Below are 18,446 nucleotides of genomic sequence, written 5' to 3' on the forward strand. Positions count from 1 at the left end.
AGGGGTGAAATAGTCCCCGTAACCGGTTGAGATAAACCGGAGGGTAGGTCGGGCACCCAGATATGCCTGAAAGGGATAGGTCGGAAACCCCGGTATGTCTGACAGGGGTAGGTTGGGCACCCCGGTATGCCTAACAGGGGTAGGTTGAGCACCCTGGTATGCTCAGCAGGGTAGGTCGGGCACCCATATATGCCTGACAGTATGTTTATTGTATGGTATGTGGTATGATATGAGAACTCACTAAGCTTTGTGCTTACGATTTTCAGTTTTGATTTTAGGTACTTCTCCTTCGAAGGGAAAGGAGTCGGCATGACTGCAACGCACCACACCACGATTTTCCGCACTATGATGTTCTTGGGATTTGTACTTTGACATTATTATTATCTTATGACATGCTTTTGAGACATATGACTTATGAGTTTTTATGAAATGAGATAACTCAATGATGTTTTCAATAATCTGTTTTATGAACTGTTAAATCAAAAATGAAATTTTTGGTCTCGGATTTTGGGATGTTACAAGTTGGTATCAGAGCCTTGGTTTGAGGGATTCAGACACACCTTCGGGGGGTGTCTGGACTCAAATCGAGGATTTGAAAGGTTTTTACAAAAAAATAAATATACTAAGAATTAAAATTAAAGGTTTTGAGAAAGAACAAGGAGTGTGATGCGTGCAATCGACCGATCTCAAGTAAGTTTTTCCCAAGATACCCATACATGTTATGTTATAATATGATATGATTATGAGAACTGCATGCTAGATTAGGGTTGAGGATCTAGGAAGGATGCCTTATATGCCTACTGTATGTGTATGAGAACTGCATGCTAGATTAGGGCTAAGAATCTAGGAAGATGCCTTATGTGCCTGCTATATGTGCTTATTGAATTACATGCTAGTACTGATTAGTCAGTGATATGATGGTCTGATTAGAAAATGCTTGGTATGGTTACTCAAAGCCCGAATGATGCTTGCTTTGTGCTTTTAGGAGTTCTAGTTATCTTTAGTTAACTAGTAAAATAATACGTTAAGTTATATATTGCGAGGACTAAATAAATTCAGAAGGTTAGGTCTAGCCCTATTTCGCAGCTCTTGTCTGAGTCCAACCGTTGTAGGGTAGGACCCCTCATTCGAAGAATTATCTGGTCTTACTGATATGTAATGGTATTCGCGAGCTAGTTAGGGAGAGATAGCAGGGACTCCTTATGCTGCTGATGGCGGAGAGTGGGACGAAGATTACCCTAGGGTAAGCCTAGGATGAGATTAGCATGGAGAGCAATAGTAGTAGAAAGGACTTGGTGAAGTCAAGGCAATCTTTGAGGAAAGTACGGATAGATGTGGAAGGCAGTATGGGTCCGTACTACCGAAAGCAGAGGATCCGTACTCGAGTCAAGGAGGGCTGAGATAAAACCAGGGAACTTGTAGAGTGTGTGAGACCTCTCGAGGTTATGTATGGAACTGACGATTATGTGTTATGTTTCAGAATGGTTGTGACACGTCACGAAGCAGGAGGTTCAGGGTCTGGGTCAGGTTCAGGTTCAGGTTCGGGTTCCGAGCCGGTTGATGACAGATTACGCGAGTTCATCACATCTGAGATTACGAGAAACATCCTTGAGGCGACCCCGGTAATTTTTGGGTCGATCAAGGAAGGGATCATTGAGCTGATGGAGGATCGCCTTAGGGCATTCCGGAGTGACATGGCATCTGGCCAGTCAGGGACTCACACACTATCCTTCAAGGATTTCAGGGGATGTGGTGCGCTAGACTTTCACTGGGTGAAGGACCCCATTGTGGCTAGGAGATGGAATGCAGACATCGAGTTTGCACAGTTGACGAGCTTCTTCCCTGAGGGGTCGAAGGTCCGGTATGCTGCGGGATGTTTGAGAGACAGAGCTAGAGACTGGTGGGAGGCAGTCAGTGACACGTTGGGAGCCCCAACCATTGAGGCTATGACCTGATCGGAATTTGTGACCAGGTTTAGGGCTGAGTTTGCGCCGGTTGTGGAGCTTCAGCAGCTGGCCAGGGAGTTTCTGGATATGAGGCACACTACTAAGTCGGTGGCGGAGATTACCGCTAAGTTTAGGGTGAGGGATTTACTGGTGCCTCATTACGCGGGTGATGAGGAGATGAGGAAGACCCGGTACCATGACATGTTGAGAGCTGACATTCGGAAACATGTCAACTACTCGACATGCCCGACTTTGGATGACATGATTGCGAGGGCGAGGGAGAGGGAGATTGATATAGAGCACATCGGGAGAGGAAGGCGGAGACTGGGCATACGACTGGGGTTTCTCGGAAGAAACCCAAGGGATTCGACTCGAGGTCGAAGGGCCACCAAGGCCGGAGCCGCTGTGGGAAGTGCGGCAAACCACACGAGGGAGTTTGCAGAGCTGGGGGATTCGGTCGGTATAAGTGCGGCAAGACTGGGCACTTTGGCAGGGATTGTACTGCCCCTACCCCCACCTTTCAGACATCAGACCTGATTTGCTTTCATTGCAATCAGAAGGACCATAAAAAGGCCAACTGCCCTAGAATGACATCAGGAGCACCAGTGGCGGCGCCAGCTCCAGCGACCCTGCGGATCACGGATCGCCGACAAGGCAAGACAGATGCTCCAGTGGTGAGGAGTCGAGCCTTCCAGTTGACCGCCGAGGAGGCGCGTGCCGCACTCGATGTGGCGAAGGGTATGTTTTCTTCTCCCTAAATCTTATTACATGTCGTTTATGATATTTATGCTCTATGATTTATGTGTTATGTTTAGGATTGTTCCATGTGAACGATATCCCAATAAATGTGTTATTTGACTTGGGGGCTACCCGATCATTTGTATCTCGTGCGCTCAGCAAGAGGTTCGCTGAGTCTTCAGGCATGTTGGATTGTCCTTTAGAGGTCGAGATTGCTGACGACCGATCTGTCCGGGCATCGGAGGTCTACAATGATTGTGTCTTGAGGGTGTATAACGAGCGTTACCTCGTGGATTTGATTCCCATTCCGTTGTGTGGGAACAAGGTCATCATCGGCATGGATTGGCTGAGCCCTAATGGGGCGGTGATCGACTGTGCGCAGTAGTTAGTCCGTGTCAGGACCCCAAGTGGGGGAGAGTTGGTGATTCAGGGCGAGAGGCCGCAGCGTGGGCCGACTTTGTGTTCAACAGCGAGGGCTAAGCGCTATCTTCAGCAGGGTTGCGCAGGTTATGTCACCTACGTTATGGATACCCGGGAGGCAGGTAAGGTGACCATGAGTGATGTGTTAGTTGTGCAGGAGTAACCGGATGTGTTCCCAGAGGAGTTGCCTGGGATACCTCCGGAGAGACAAGTGGAGTTCCGGATTGACCTAGTTCCTGGTGTAGCGCCGATAGCCAAGGCAACCGTATCGGTTGGCTCCTCCCGAGATGCAGGAGTTGTCCACACAGCTGCAAGAGCTATTAGACAAGGGATTTATCAGGCCGAGTAGTTCGCCTTGGGGAGCCCCGATTATGTTTGTGAAGAAGAAGGACGGGACCCACCGGATGTGCATAGACTACCGGGAGCTGAATAAGGTGACGACAAAGAACCGTTACCCACTCCCGAGGATCGATGATCTTTTCGACCAGCTACAGGGGGCATCTTGGTTTTCCAAGATCAATTTGCGTTCAGGCTATCACCAAATGAGAGTGAGAGATGAGGATGTACAAAAGACTGCTTTCCAGACTCACTACGGTCATTACGAGTTCATGGTGATGCCATTTGGGCTCACCAATGCTCTTGCCGCATTCATGGACCTCATGAACCGCGTATGTAGACCGATGCTGGATCGGTCTATGATAGTCTTTATTGATGACATCTTGGTTTACTCCAAGACGCAGGAGCAGCACGAGGAGCACTTGCGAGAGGTGTTGGATACCCTGAGGAGGGAGAGCTTGTACGCCAAGTTCTCCAAGTGCGAGTTCTGGTTATGCGAGGTGCAGTTTCTGGGGCACCTTGTCAACCAGAACGGTATTCTGGTCGACCCGACCAAAGTGGATGCCATGATGATATGGGAGGTTCCGAAGTCTCCATCTGAGATTCGGAGTTTCCTCGGATTAGCAGGCTATATCAGAGATTCATTCATGATTTCTCCAAGATAGCGGTACCACTGACCCGACTGACGAAGAAGGTTGTTGTTTTTCGCTGGGGGCCTGAGCAGCAGCCAGCGTTCGAGACTTTGAGGTAGAGGTTGTGTGAGACACCGATCTTAGCCCTGCCAGAGGGCGTTGATGTTTTTGTGGTATACTGTGATGCGTCCATCTCGGGTTTGGGCGCAGTGTTGTTGCAGAGGGGGCACGTCATCGCCTACGCTTCGAGGCAGCTAAAGCCTCACGATGCAAATTACCCGACGCACGATCTAGAGTTGGGGCAGTTGTTTTCGCCCTCAAGATTTGGCGACACTACCTCTATGGGGTCCGTTGTACCATTTACACGGATCATAAGATCCTGAGCTATCTGGTGGATATGCCAAATCTGAACATGAGACAGCGGAGATGGTTGGATATGGTGAAGGCCTACGACTGTGAGATCCTCTACCACCCGGGGAAGGCCAATGTTGTGGCCGATGCACTCAGTCGCAGGGCATTCGCAGCCCCGATCAGAGACATCTGCCTGAGGATGACAGTAGTGACTCCGCTTTTGGAGCAGATCCGGGAGGCCTAGCAGGAGGCTATGAAGGAGCAACACCGGAAGAGTGAGCGTATCGTGGGTCAGGTTTCCTCCTTCAACTATGATAGTCGCGGGCTATTGACACTCCATCGTAGAGTGTGGGTTCCATATCATAGAGGTGTGCGCCAGGTTTTGATTAAGGAGGCGCACAAATCCAGGTTTTCTATCCATCCCGGGGCGACGAAGATGTTTAGAGATCTTTATCCTGAATACTAGTGGCCCTGCATGAAACGGGATGTAGCCTGGTACGTCGAGAGGTGCTTGACCTGCAGGAAGGTCAAGGCCGAACACCAGAGACCTCACGGAAAGACGCAGCCGTTGGATATCCCTGTGTGGAAATAGGAGGATATTACTATGGATTTCATTACGAAGCTTCCCAAGACCGCGCGGGGAGTGGATTCTATTTGGGTCATCGTGGATTGGTTGACCAAGAGCGCCCATTTCATTCCGATTCAGGAGAGCATTTCGGCCGAGAAGCTGGCTGACATCTACATCAAAGAAGTAGTAGCTCGACACGGAGTTCCAGTTTCCGTGATTTCTAACTGAGATGTACGGTTCACTTCCTTATTCTAGAAGAAATTTCATGACGAGTTGGGTACTCGTCTGCACTTTAGCACGACTTTTCACCCGCAGACGGATGGTCAGAGCGAGCGGACCATCCAGACCTTGGAGGATAGGCTGCAGGCGCGTGTCTTAGACTTCGGTGGTAGCTGGGATACCTACCTTCCATTGGCAGAGTTTTCCTATAATAATAGCTACCACGCGAGTATCGACCGTCCTCCCTTTGAGATGCTTTATGGGAGGAAGTGCAGAACCTCGATATGCTGGGGTGAGGTTGGACAGAGGGTCATAGGGAGTACCGAAGTGGTACTAAAGACAACAGAGAAGATCCAGTAAGTCCGGAGTAGACTCCAGACGGCCCAGAGTCGGCAGAAGAGCTACGCCGACAGACGACGATCAGACTTGGAGTTTCAGGTAGGAGATATGGTCCTCCTGAAGGTGTCACCTTGGAAAGGTGTCATCCGGTTCAGGAAGCGGGGCAAGTTGGGCCTCCGATACATTGGATCGTTTAGGGTATTGGGCCGGGTGGGCCGGGTTGCTTATCGATTGGATCTGTCAGCCGAGCTTAGTCAGATCCACAACACCTTTCATGTCTACCAACTGCGGAAGTGCTTGGTAGATGACTCTGCAGTGGTTCCCTTAGAGGATATTCAGGTGGATGACAGCCTGAACTACATCGAGAGACCAGTAGCCATCCTCGATAGGAAAACGAAGGATCTGAGGAACAAGAAGGTAAAGTTGGTGAAAATGCAGTGGAGGCACCGTAAGGGCTCGGAGTGGACATGGGAGCCAGAGGATGAGATGAGGGAGCACTCCCCCGAGCTATTTCCAGGCGCAGTAGACTTCGAGGACGAAGTCTAAAACAAGTAGGGGAGATTTGTAACACTCGGTTCCTGGTATGTATTTAAAGTTTTAAGTTATTCATTTTTGTACAGGAACTCGACGAGTTGGAGGCCCCAAACTTGTCGAGTAGAGATGGATTTGGACGCGGGTTATGAAGTCTACTCGACGAGTTGAGAGCCTCAACTCGACGAGTAGGTCTGACAGAGTGAAACCATATTATTAAGGGTTTTGTACCCTATTTAATCATCTTAACCTCTAAAGGTTGGCCTCATTTACAGCCTCCATCGTCCCAAACCCTAGTCCAGAAACCCTAATCCACTTTTGGAGAATTTTGAGCCATTTTGTGCATTCTTTGTGATTTTGAAACTTGTGGAGGAAAGAGGCTTGGGGATTCAAGAGGAAGCTAGTAGATCCAGAGTTTGAGTTGAATTTCTGACTCATTTGAGGTATAAAGTTAATACATTGGCTTTCTATTACTTAGATCTTCATTTGGGGTAGTATGTTGTCACTTTTGGGCCATATTGAAGTCATTTTCGGGATTTGAGTATATCATGAAGTTGTGACTTCAGTCTAGGCACTCATGAGCTTATAAGGCTTAAAGTTGCCAGCTTTATCAAGCATTGGCCCTTCTCCATGCCCTAGATCTCTTATATAGCTTAGTTTTGGTGTTTCTAGCTTCATGACACCATGCATGGACATAAAGTTAGCAACTTGTTAGGTGCATTTTGTGCACCTTTTTGCACAACTTTTAGTCCCTTTTATGCATGTATTTAGCTTAGTTATATTTCATTATTCTTGCATTATTATCATATTCATGTTAGTCTCTAGAACGACCTTATTTTCACACTTTCATGTCTCTTTCAGGTAAACCGGAGGTTGGAGCGCGCTTTTGGAGGTGCCGGGGAGCATTGGTGAAGATTGCGGGATGATCGGGCGTAGAACGGAAGAATTGAGAAAATCAAGTTTGGATTCGGAGTCAAAGGGCTACACGGGGCGTGTTGGGTTTGGCCTAGAAATCGAACACGGGGCGTGTTTGACCATTCCAGGCACTTTGACTTCACTGAACACGACCCGTGTTCATTTAGCCTACTTGGACACGGGGCGTGTTGGCCGAGATGAACACTTTTGAGCATCGTACTTTGGAGCTGGAATCGAGGATTGATGGCTATATTTTCAGTCAACACGACCCGTGTTGATTTACTCTATTTTAACACGGGCTGTGTTCGACTTAAAAACTGCCTTTTGGCAGTTTTTTCCATTTTTCATATGTCGGGAATTGGTTCATTTCGGGGGAGAACAGAACATACCATAACACTTTTGGAGAGGAGAATTCAAGGGTTTTAGCAAGGGTTTGTCCGTTAATCATTGGGAAACATTTTAATTTCTTCTTTTTAAGCACTTTAGCACTTAATTTCATATTTTAAACTTGTTAATCTTGTTCTAGCCATGTGTAGCTAGAACCCTAACTTCTCCAATTTCATGTTTTGACTTTTTGGTTGTGAATCAAATCATATGACCTGATGTTTGTGTTTAATTTCTATCTAGTGAAACTGATTTTATTTCAATCGAATGTTTGATTCTAATAATGATTCTTATTGGCCATTTGAATTAGGGTTAGGTCATTCAAGTTATTCATTTTGCAAAATCCGTAATTGTTTTGTGAATTGAACTAAGTAACAAGCATTAAATTGATTTCTTATGAATGAATTTAGTGTAAATCTTTTCACACATTCTTACGCTCCCGAGCTTGTGAGGAGTATTGGGTGTTGTTGGGAACATTCACAATAAGCTTAATGCAATCTTTTAATCTAATTCTAAGAGCTTGTTTAGATTAGGTTAGCAAGGTTAGGATTAATCAAAGAGCTTGTTTTGATTGATTAATGTGGTGAATGGAAAGTGTTAGAGCTTGTTAACACTTTCAAGTACCAACTTAGATAGAATGAAACAAATGTCTTGTCATCTTTGATTCACATTGCTGGATTGTCATACATGAAGTTGGAGTCCTTACAAAAATCTGAACTTAATTCATTCGTTTAGTTGTTTACTCGTGTTTTAAATTCGTTTGTTTAATCATTGCATTCAAAACCCCCCTCTTACTCTTTTGTGAACAAATACCTTACGCAAAACAAGTATAGACTGATTGTCCCGTGTCTCTGTGGATCGACCCTACTTGCCTTGTACTACCTTTCTAGTGCAATATAGTGAGATTATTTTGGAGTATATCGTACTCCTATTATTTGTTGGGTCTGACACGCCTAACACAACTTTACGTGGTAACTTAGTCCTAGGGGACCAAATCTATAGTTCAGAAGCATTGAACTCGATTGGAAACGACTGAATGGGTGTAGACTAAGGGAACTCGACGAGTTGTTCATGCAACTCGGCGAGTTGGATCGTGATCCCCAACCTTTTCTGATTCCTGAGCAAACTCGGTGAGTCTAGGTGACGACTCAACGAGTTGGTTAAGGTTTTCTGAGTTTTGAATATTAAAGAACTCGACGAGTTCAAGGAAGGACTCGACGAGTTGTAGTGAAATGTCCCGATTATGTTGATAGGAGAAACTCGGCGAGTTCGTGCAAGAACTTGACGATTTGGATCGCTATTTCAGAGTTTATAATTTATGGAACTCAGCGAGTTGATGGACCAACTCGGCGAGTTGAGTCAACCCAGAATGTTGACTTTGACTAGAAGGTTGACTTTGACTTGGACTTTGACTAGAGTTGAATTTAAGGGGGTTATGAGTATGTAAGGGTGATTAAAGGAGATTTTTTATGTGTAGGAGTTGAGTGGAGTTGATTACAGAGTCGAGGGCAGTTCAGCTACTGCACGACATTTGAGGTGAGTTACCTTCCAGTAGAAGTGGGTCGAAGGCACCAATGTCGGCCCACTAGTAGGTGATTATAGTAGAGATGATTGTCTTTGTGATAATTGTCTGGTATGCCACTATTTGTAATGCTTTATGTTCTGGTATGCTATAATATTATGTGATAGTGGTAGGAGGGGCGAAATAGTCCCCAGTTACCGGTTGAAAGAGACCGAAAGGGTAGACAATACCCATATATGCCTAACAGTATGTTTATGATATGTTATTATGTGGTAGGGTTAGGGGTGAAATAGTCCCTGTAACCGGTTGAGATAAACCAGAAGGTAGGTCGGGCACCCAGATATGCCTGACAGGGGTAGGTCGGACACCCCGGTATGTCTGACAGGGGTAGGTTGGGCACCCCGGTATGCCTAACAGGGGTAGGTTGAGCACCCCAGTATGCTCAACAGGGTAGGTCGGGCACCCAGATATGCCTGACAGTATGTTTATTGTATGGTATTGTGGTATGATGGGGGAACGCACTAAGTTTCGTGCTTACGATTTTCAGTTTTGGTTTCAGGTACTTCTGCTTCGAAGGGAAAGGAGTCGGCATGACTGCAGCGCATCATACCACGATTTTCCACACTATGATGTTCTTGGGATTTGTACTCTAACATTATTATTATCTTATGATATGCTTTTGAGACATATGAATTATAGGTTTTATGAAATGAGATATCTCGATGATGTTTTCAATAATCTATTTTATGAACTGTTAAATCAAAAATGAAATTTTTGGTCTCGGATTTTGGTATGTTACACTAAAAGTAACAGCTCATAAATATTTTAAAAACAACATAAGGATAAAAAATTTCATCATTCGATAATCAACGCGATCCACCACACCACACATTTATATCCATCCTAATGTTAAAAGATAGAATTTGTAAGTACCATGTTTTAATAGGAAAACTTTGTGAAGTACAATGTTGTAATATGGGGAAATGAAAAGAATAAGCTATAAATTGGTAAGAATTCTCAAAGTATAATGTTAAAATAGGAAAATCTTGAAAGTAGGATACTATAATGACCAACAAACCATCAAGACTTGATTTGTTTTACAACTTCCTGCCGTTTACATGCAACAAACAACATGTTTTCACCAATTGGTAAAATTTCTCAAAGTACAATGTTAAAATAGAAAAATCTTGAGAGTATGATACTATTATGACAAAAAAAACATCAAAACTTGATTTGATTTACAAGTTCTTACCATTTACCCGCAACAAGCAACATATCTTCAAGATAAAAAGCCATCAAAACTAGTATAACCATATTCAACAGTAGACTTGGAAAACCTAAAATCAAGATATTAAAAAGATAACCTTTTGTGTATGAGAAAAAGAAAAAATGGACCTATTGTGAAAGCTTTTGGAATTTGTCCACTAAACCTTGTAGCCTATGGGTTCATGGTAACCCATTTACTTCTTTTAAAGAACATAAACCCAAAACCAAAAGAAATAGTCATCGTTACCACACATGGAGGACCAACACCTGTACAAGAAAGTAAACAAGTCTTGACCATAATGGCTTGAAAGCGGTTATTAGTAACATACTAACATACAAAGAACTTTATACATATATTATTATCTTGACCATAATCATACAAAGAACTTTCACCCTAGTCCATGATAGTAGGGTCTTATTTTAGCTAAATGTTATGTATCTTCAAATCAAAAGATGCTAAATTATTAATAGAAAACAAGCTAAGGGGATATGTATATGTGATTCTTATTTTAGCTTCATGTACCGTATTGATATGTGATAAAAAGAACTTAAAGATAACAATAAAGAAAGCTACAAAATAGGATGTTATGATAAGGAAAACTGGCTAGAATTTATAATAAAACAAAGTGAAAAGTTAATTACCTTGAATCTTTAATTGATGTCTTGCTCATTGTTGACTAGGGGAGGATCGACGAAATAGCCGTGACAGGAAAAAAAAAACCTCCAAGCAAGACCAAGCCAAAGATCAATTGCCATTTAGGCAAAATCAGAAATTAGGTTGAGCATCAAGTGGTGAAGAACATCAAAATTAAAAATCAACTCCCAATCCAAACTTGTAAAGTCACAAGAACAAACTGAAAGCTGTATTTTTTGAGTTTAGAGAGGAAAGGAGATGAAACATTTGACTAAAACTGAAATTGAAAGCAAAACGCAGGCACAATTATATTTTACCATTACTTGGGACCAAATCTCATATCGATTGCGACTCAGGGTGATTTAATGTTAAGGATTGAACTTCGGTCCCCTGCCTAAGTTCTCGAACATCTACACCTCAGTCCTCAGTCCTCGTCCCTACCAACTTGGTATGAAAGATCAAAGAGAGAAACAGAATTCTATAAAACATCGAGTCAGAAAAAGCTAAAAGGACTCCTCATAGTTTTCAGTCTCCTCTTCTTCTTCATTGAGAGGTGCGATTTTTTAGCTAATCGAGAATAACATTCACTTATTTTCACGTTTCTGCCTTCAATCGTGCCCTTGTGGCCAAATTATTGCCTTCGATCGTTTCTACCTTCAATCGTGATTGTGTGTATCTGTGTGAGGTATCCAAACAGGTATCTGGAAGTTGAGAGAAGAAGGGCAGTAGGTTGCCTTAGGGTTAGAGAGGAAGAGAAATAAGAAGGAGAAATATGAAGAGCAGGTGCGTATGGTGAGTGGTTTTCGATCCAAATGTGGGATTGGGAGATGGCGGCTACAAACATGGAACATGACTATTTTGGTCTAACACAATCCTTTCTTACTTGGATGAAAATGTTGAAACTTTAGGGTAGAGGGGGAAAATTTTTGATAAGGAAGGAAACAAAATTGTCGAAATTTTAGGATTAGAGAGAGAAAAAATTGATAAGTAGGGAACCAAAATGTTGAAATTTTAATAAGGGAAATCTCCAAAAAAGTCCTAAAATTTTACCCTAATTTACGAAAAAGTCCCAAATTAAATTTTGTTTACGAAAAAGCATGAATTACCGGTAAAAATGGCGATTTGACCCCTTTTTCCCGGTTTACCGATTTCATTACTTACCTGTTTCATTAAAGTCCCATTATTTTATCCTAATTTACGAATAAGTCCTAAACTAAAATTTAGTGATGATTTGACCATTTTCTCTATGTAACATACATTTTACTGGTTTCATTGCTGACCCAGACGCCTAGTCATTAAATGAGATGATGAGATAGATATGTTGAGTTATATAATGCTATGTTTAGCATAAAACTTGATATCCTGATGTATTGTATATTCTATGTAACACACATTTTATTGGTTTCATTGCTGACCTAGATACATAGTCATAAATGAGCCGATGAGATGAATATCAAATTTTACAGTAAATGTAGCATTATATAACCCATCGTATCTATCTTATCAGCTAATTTAATTACTAGATGTCTAAGTCAGCAATGAAACCGATAAAATGTATGTTACATGAAGAAAATGGTCAAATCATCACAAAATTTTAGTTTGGGACTTATTCGCAAATTAGGGTAAAATAATGGGACTTTAATGAATCTGGTAAGTAATAAAACCGATAAACCGGAAAAAATGGGTCAAATCGTCATTTTTACCGGTAATTCATGTTTTTTTGTAAATAAATTTTAGTTTGGGACTTTTTCGTAAATTAGGGTAAAATTTTAGGATTTTTCTGGAGATTCCCCTTTTAATAAAGATGAAAAAATGTGATTATAAAATAATTTTACTACATGTTTTGTTTTTTTTAATAGTCACTAAAAAATATTTAGTCACATGTTTTATGAATAAATTAAACCGTTATTATGATTTAGTCACATAAAATTTAAATTCATGTCACCTTATATGTTTTTACGTCTCGGTTAATAACAATCACAACATAAAACCAGATATCAAACAAAAAACCGTCACAATTGATGACATTTTGTGACGACTTTAAGTTAGCATGTGACTAAAACATTATTGTGATTTGATTAATGACTTTTAATGACACAAATAACCAAATCCAAGACAACCTTTTTTTTTAAAAAACCGATGTCATAAATACTTTTTGTATTAGTGGAAGATGACAAAGACATAATGTAATGGTAAAATGTGTGCACAAAAGTTTTGTGTACAAAAAACACATTAACCTGCAAAACCCGGTCAAAATTGTAGGTTTTGAACGGTTCGAATTAGTTTAGTGATAGATCGTGTAAAAAAGAACGATTGATATTGGAAAATGACAAAGACATAATGTAATGGTAAAATGTTTGCAGAATTGATATTGCAAATAACCAAATCCAAGACAACTTTTTTTTTAAAAACCGATGTCATAGATACTTTTTGTATTAGTGGAAGATGACAAAGACATAATGTAATGGTAAAATGTTTGCAAAATTGATATTTCATTACCTTATAAAATCATTTTCCCTCCAATTGATATTGGAAAATTCAACTCTAAATACTTATTCAATCATTCTTCAAGTCGGCCAAAAATGTGATTTATTTCTTGGGAACCAAAAATATCCTAAATACCTTACTTTTTGGCAAAAAAAAAAAAAAAAAAAAAAAAAAAATCGGCTAACTTGTCTTCTCAGGTTCTCTCTTGCTTCTTTGATGTGTAATCGGACACAACTGAGCCTCATCTTCACAACAACAATCACTTCTTCCTCTTCTACGCACATTGCAAATAGTTACATATGATGAAGATGCGGATGTTACACTACACATGACTTCAAATTAACATAAATGTAAACACACTATAATCAGACTTGATATATATTATCACGCTTCACAGAAATGTAATAGCACACAATATATATCAAACTACTCTTTGATTAATTTGGAAATATAACTCAAAAACCAAATTAGTTTTTGTTTCTCTGTGTTGGTGTGTATTACCCTCTTGATAATGCACTGTATTTATAAGATGGACTAAATCATTTCCAATCCTATAATAATAAACATGAGACCCAACCAACTTGTTGGTGTCCCCTACTTTATTTGTGGGTGGAAGACATGAGTGGAGTGAAATGAGGAATTAGGATTCCAACATATTACACTATTATTGTTCTTGATGATATTACAGGATTTAAACTCATGGCAATGAAGATGATATCATACAAGGGATAAACGAATTTAACCACAATACTTCATCACACAACAATATTTAAGCTTATATTAACTTGATCACCAAGTACATACACATTCTCAAACCAGAATGAAAATGGATCATGTTTTTGGGTCAAGATTCGGTTACATTTGAACTTGATATATCATCATCAACCAACCTAATACATATTAGAGGATAACCGCGGGGCCAAAAGGACATCTAGTGGAGTTGATTTGCAGATAGTCATTCCGGAGCTTTCAGTCATATCAATAGGTTCATCTGATGGATTTTTTATCTCAAACTGTTGAATCAAAGTAGCTAGTGTTAAACCCACAGCCTGGAGGGAAAAATTAATACCAGGGCACATTCTTCTACCACTACCAAAAGGAAGTAAATCATAATGTTTCCCTTTGAAATCAATATCCTTCTGAGTTGTCAAGAATCTCTCCGGCCTAAATTCGAGGGGATCTTTCCAGATGTTTGGGTCGCGATGCATCTTATAAAGATTGACCAACAGGCGAGTGCCTTTTGGAATGTTGTAGCCACTCACAATGCAGTCCTCCGTTGACTCATGAGGAGCTGAGAGAGGTGCAGCTGGGTATAAACGTAATGTTTCTTTGATGATGGCATCAAGGTAGATTAAGTTCTTCATGTCTGACTCCTCGACCAATCTGTCTCTTCCAACATGTTCATCAATTTCGTCTTGTGCAGTTTTTAGTGTTTTTGGGTTATTGATCAGTAATGCTAAAGCCCATGTTAATGTCCCAGATGTCGTGTCCAAGCCTGCTACTAGGAGTTGCTGCCAAATGGATCTTGGATTAGGGTTTCGGAAAATTACAAAACATTAATTGGAAATGAATCACGAAACAATGAGATGAAAAAAGTATGAGTTTACTTGACATGTGGCTTTGATAATTGTATCATGGTCAAAACCGGGGAATTCCTCTTGAGAAGCATCTTGAAGAATGGAATTCAACACATTTATGAAGACTCGGTTGCCTTCATGGTGTTGTTGGGGAGACTTGCTTTCTTTTTTGTGTTCTTTTAACCATCCCTCAAAGATGTTGTCCAAATCACTGGCTGTCTTCTTCATTACTTTTATGTATCCACCCACATCGAAACACTTGAGGTAAGGAATAAAATCAGAAACCACAAATGCCCCAAGTAACTCAAAGAATTTTCTTACTATGGTCTGAAATCGAACCCCTTCCTCCTCATGTGGCAAAAACCTCTTCCCTGTAATAATCCTAACCATAATATTTGCAACCAACTTCCCAAACCATTGATTCATCTCCACCTTCATCACCATCTCTGAATTTTCACTCGTTTTGTCCCTTATACAACCAACATATAAATCTTTGATGGATGCTCTAAGCTCCGAAGCTCGAATATGTCCAAACATATCAACTCGCCTTTGAGATAGAGCTTCAAGCATGACCATCTTGCGCATTTGTCTCCAATATTCCCCATATGGACCGAGACCGAACATGGCATTATCATAAGCCATGAGTTTTGTTGCCTCTAATTTTGGTCGATTTGCAAAGGCCTTGTCATTTGTAGTAAAACAAGCCTTAGCTATCGTCCCACTAGTCACCACCAGAGCTTGGTGAACACCAAGCTTAATGCTAAATATAGGGCCAGATTTTTCTGCCATGTCACCTAAAACATGGTGAGGTAGCTGAGGTCCACCCAAAAGGTGTAGGTGTCCGATTATAGGCCATGCTCCTTTTGCTTGTGGTGGTTTTCGGTTCTTTCCTCTCGTTGCCCTTTTTCTCTTTCTATTGAGGATGTAGAGTAGGAAAGGTAGTATGATAAGAGAAAAGCTTGTGACTACAATGGATGAATATGAGAGATGGAACTCCATGGCTTCTTTATGAATAAAGAGTGGAGTAATTAAGCTCATATATTGTTGTATGGGTACATATAAGTGTATATGTAGGCGTGTGTAGCTTCTTGGAATCCAAGTATAAATATAAAAATGATAAACAAGTCCAAGTATAAATATAAAAATGATAAACAAGTTTTTGGGAACCATGCCAAATATATACATATTTGACCAATGATCTTTAACCATGTGTTCCTAAAATATCTTGAATAAAATATATAGGTCATTTTGCTAGCTTCAGTAATAAAAGAACCGTGTATAATATTTGACAAATGAAATGTATAATATTTGAGAAATGATTTTTAACCATGTGTTCCTGAAATATCTTAATAAAATGTGGAAAAGTTGCCTCCAAAATTAGCAAGTGTCAAATAGTTCAAGGGTTATTTCAGTAACTTATCATTTACTATTCATAGTATGACTATGAATAGTAATATATATGTGAATTGAATGAAGAATTGGACGGTGTATATATGTGGTCAAAATAAGGCGCCTAAAACAATTGTCCGCCTACAATTTGGACGGCTTTTCTTCTTTCCTTTCATATGATATTGCTTTTGGCTATAAATAGCCTGAGCCATGAGCCAGAAAGATAAGAAAATAATTATCCAAGTATATATAGAAAAGTATTACATATATATACTGATACACCACAGTGTATTTTAGCTCTCCCACTCTATTTGTAATCTCTTTCATAATCCTTGTAAACACTTCAAATTATAGTGAATTGTTTCTCGGCTTCCTCCGCCCGTGGTTTTTTCCCGATTTAGATTTCCACGTAAATTCCTGTGTCTCTATTCTATTTATTTTATTCGTATTACGTTGTGATTATTACGCTTTGATAATTTTTGATCCCATTCCGCATTGAGCTAATATTATTTAAGTCAATTTGGATCCGTCGTATTTTACAACAATTGGTATCAGAGCATCCGGGTTGTGATATTAGCTCGTTAGGATCATTTTATCAAGTAATTAATCATGTCTTCGGTAAAATACGATATTCCACTACTGGATCGTAACACCCGATTTCCGTTGTGGCAAGTAAAGATGAGAGACATTCTCATTCAGATGGATTTACACAAGGCGCTATTGGGCTTCAATAAGATGCCCGATACATGGACCGAAGAAGAAAAGGAGATGAAAGATCTGAAGGCTTTATCCCAGATTCGTTTGCACTTGTCAAATGATGTTTTGCAAGATGTTCTAAAAGAAACGTCAGCGGCTTCTTTATGGCTAAAGTTGGAACAACTGTTGATGACCAAAAGCTTACCAAACAAGTTGCATTTGAAGCAACGGTTGTTCAATCTCAAGATGATTGAAGGAGGCTCTTTAACTGAACATATATCCACATTTAAAGAGTTAGTAAATAACTTAGAGAATATGGATGTTCAGTATGAAGATGAAGACTTGGCTCTATTCTTACTATCGTCGTTGCCAGAATCCTATAGCCATTTTCGTGATACTATTATCTATAGCCGTGACACTCTAGTTTTAGATGAAGTCTATACAGCTTTGGATTCAAAAGAGAAGATGAAGCATATTACTGGTGGTGGTTCAAGTGATGCTAAAGCCAAAGGTTTGAATGCCAGAGGAAGAACAACAGAGAGAAGTAGAACTTCTCAATCTTCCAACAGAACCAGATCCAAGTCAAAAGGCAAACGAAAGTTTTGCAACTATTGTCACAAGAAGGGACATGTGCTTGAAGAATGCTTCAAGTTGAAGAACAAAGAAAAAGAGAAGACGGCAGCAAATGGTAAACAAGCTAGCACTTCGGGTGAAGCCGATCTAGCTGAGGTCGAAGGTATTGGAGAACTTTTGACAGTTTATTCAGATAAACTGGATTCCACTGGTGATTGGATACTCGACTCTGGTTGTACTTTTCATATGTGTCACAACAAAAGTTGGTTTTACACATTTGAAAAGGTTAACCAGGGCTATGTGTTGATGGGTAACAATACTACATGTCCAGTTCTTGGACATGGTTCAGTCAGGATCCGTATGTTTGACGGAGTTATTCGAACCATGGGGGATGTTAGATATGTTCCTGACCTCAGAAGAAACTTGTTATCTCTCAGTTCCTTTGACAAAAAGGGATACGAGTTTGCTGGTAAAGGTGGAGTTCTCAGGGTATTCAAAGACGGTTCCGACAAACTGAGAGTCGAACGAAAAACCTCAGATCTTTACTTTCTTGACGGGCAAACAATTTCGAGTGATGCTGCTGTTGTGTCAAAGTCTTTTTCTGATCCAGATCAGTCCCGTCTTTGGCACCTTCGACTCGGCCATATGAGTTTTCAAGGCATGTCAGAATTGAGTCGAAGAGGTTTACTTGGTCAACAAAAGATTGTTGATTTGGATTTCTGTGAAGACTGTGTATATGGCAAGGCAAAACGAGTGAGGTTTGCAAGTGGTATCCATACAACGAAAGGACCACTTGATTATGTTCACTCGGATTTGTGGGGACCGGCTCGAGTTGCTTCAAAAGGTGGAGCTATTTATATGCTCACTATTATTGATGATTTCTCCAGGAAGGTGTGGTCTTTCTTCTTAAAAAATAAAGGAGA

The 18,446-nt window shown here is 40.8% G+C and overlaps 1 protein-coding gene and 1 long non-coding RNA gene across 2 annotated transcripts; both read right to left on the reverse strand.

The window, feature by feature from the left end:
* Positions 1–9,823: 9,823 nt before the first annotated feature.
* On the reverse strand, positions 9,824–11,743 carry LOC145105909 (uncharacterized). Its single transcript, XR_013707433.1, has 2 exons — positions 10,810–11,743; positions 9,824–10,434 (listed from the first exon to the last, which is right to left on the reverse strand). It is a non-coding gene; the product is annotated as an uncharacterized LOC145105909 (long non-coding RNA).
* A 2,427-nt stretch (positions 11,744–14,170) lies between these two features.
* On the reverse strand, positions 14,171–15,895 carry LOC145109857 (strychnine-10-hydroxylase-like). Its single transcript, XM_079046986.1, has 2 exons — positions 14,896–15,895; positions 14,171–14,799 (listed from the first exon to the last, which is right to left on the reverse strand). The coding sequence occupies exons 1-2, from the start codon at positions 15,862–15,864 to the stop codon at positions 14,179–14,181; spliced, it is 1,590 nt and encodes a 529-aa protein (XP_078903112.1). The 5' UTR covers positions 15,865–15,895; the 3' UTR covers positions 14,171–14,178.
* Positions 15,896–18,446: the final 2,551 nt, after the last annotated feature.

This window comes from Lactuca virosa, chromosome 4, assembly GCF_052849685.1.
Source record: "Lactuca virosa cultivar CGN04683 chromosome 4, Lactuca_virosa_CGN04683_v6, whole genome shotgun sequence".
Classification (NCBI taxonomy): Eukaryota; Viridiplantae; Streptophyta; class Magnoliopsida; order Asterales; family Asteraceae; genus Lactuca; species Lactuca virosa.

Bases quoted from the DNA above. Each gene is read 5' to 3' on its own strand.
- LOC145109857 (XM_079046986.1), bottom strand. From the start codon at position 15,864: ATGGAGTTCCATCTCTCATATTCATCCATTGTAGTCACAAGCTTTTCT. The intron at 14,800-14,895 runs GTAAACTCATAC...TCCATTTGGCAG, and splicing joins TTATCAAAGCCACATGTCAA to CAACTCCTAGTAGCAGGCTT.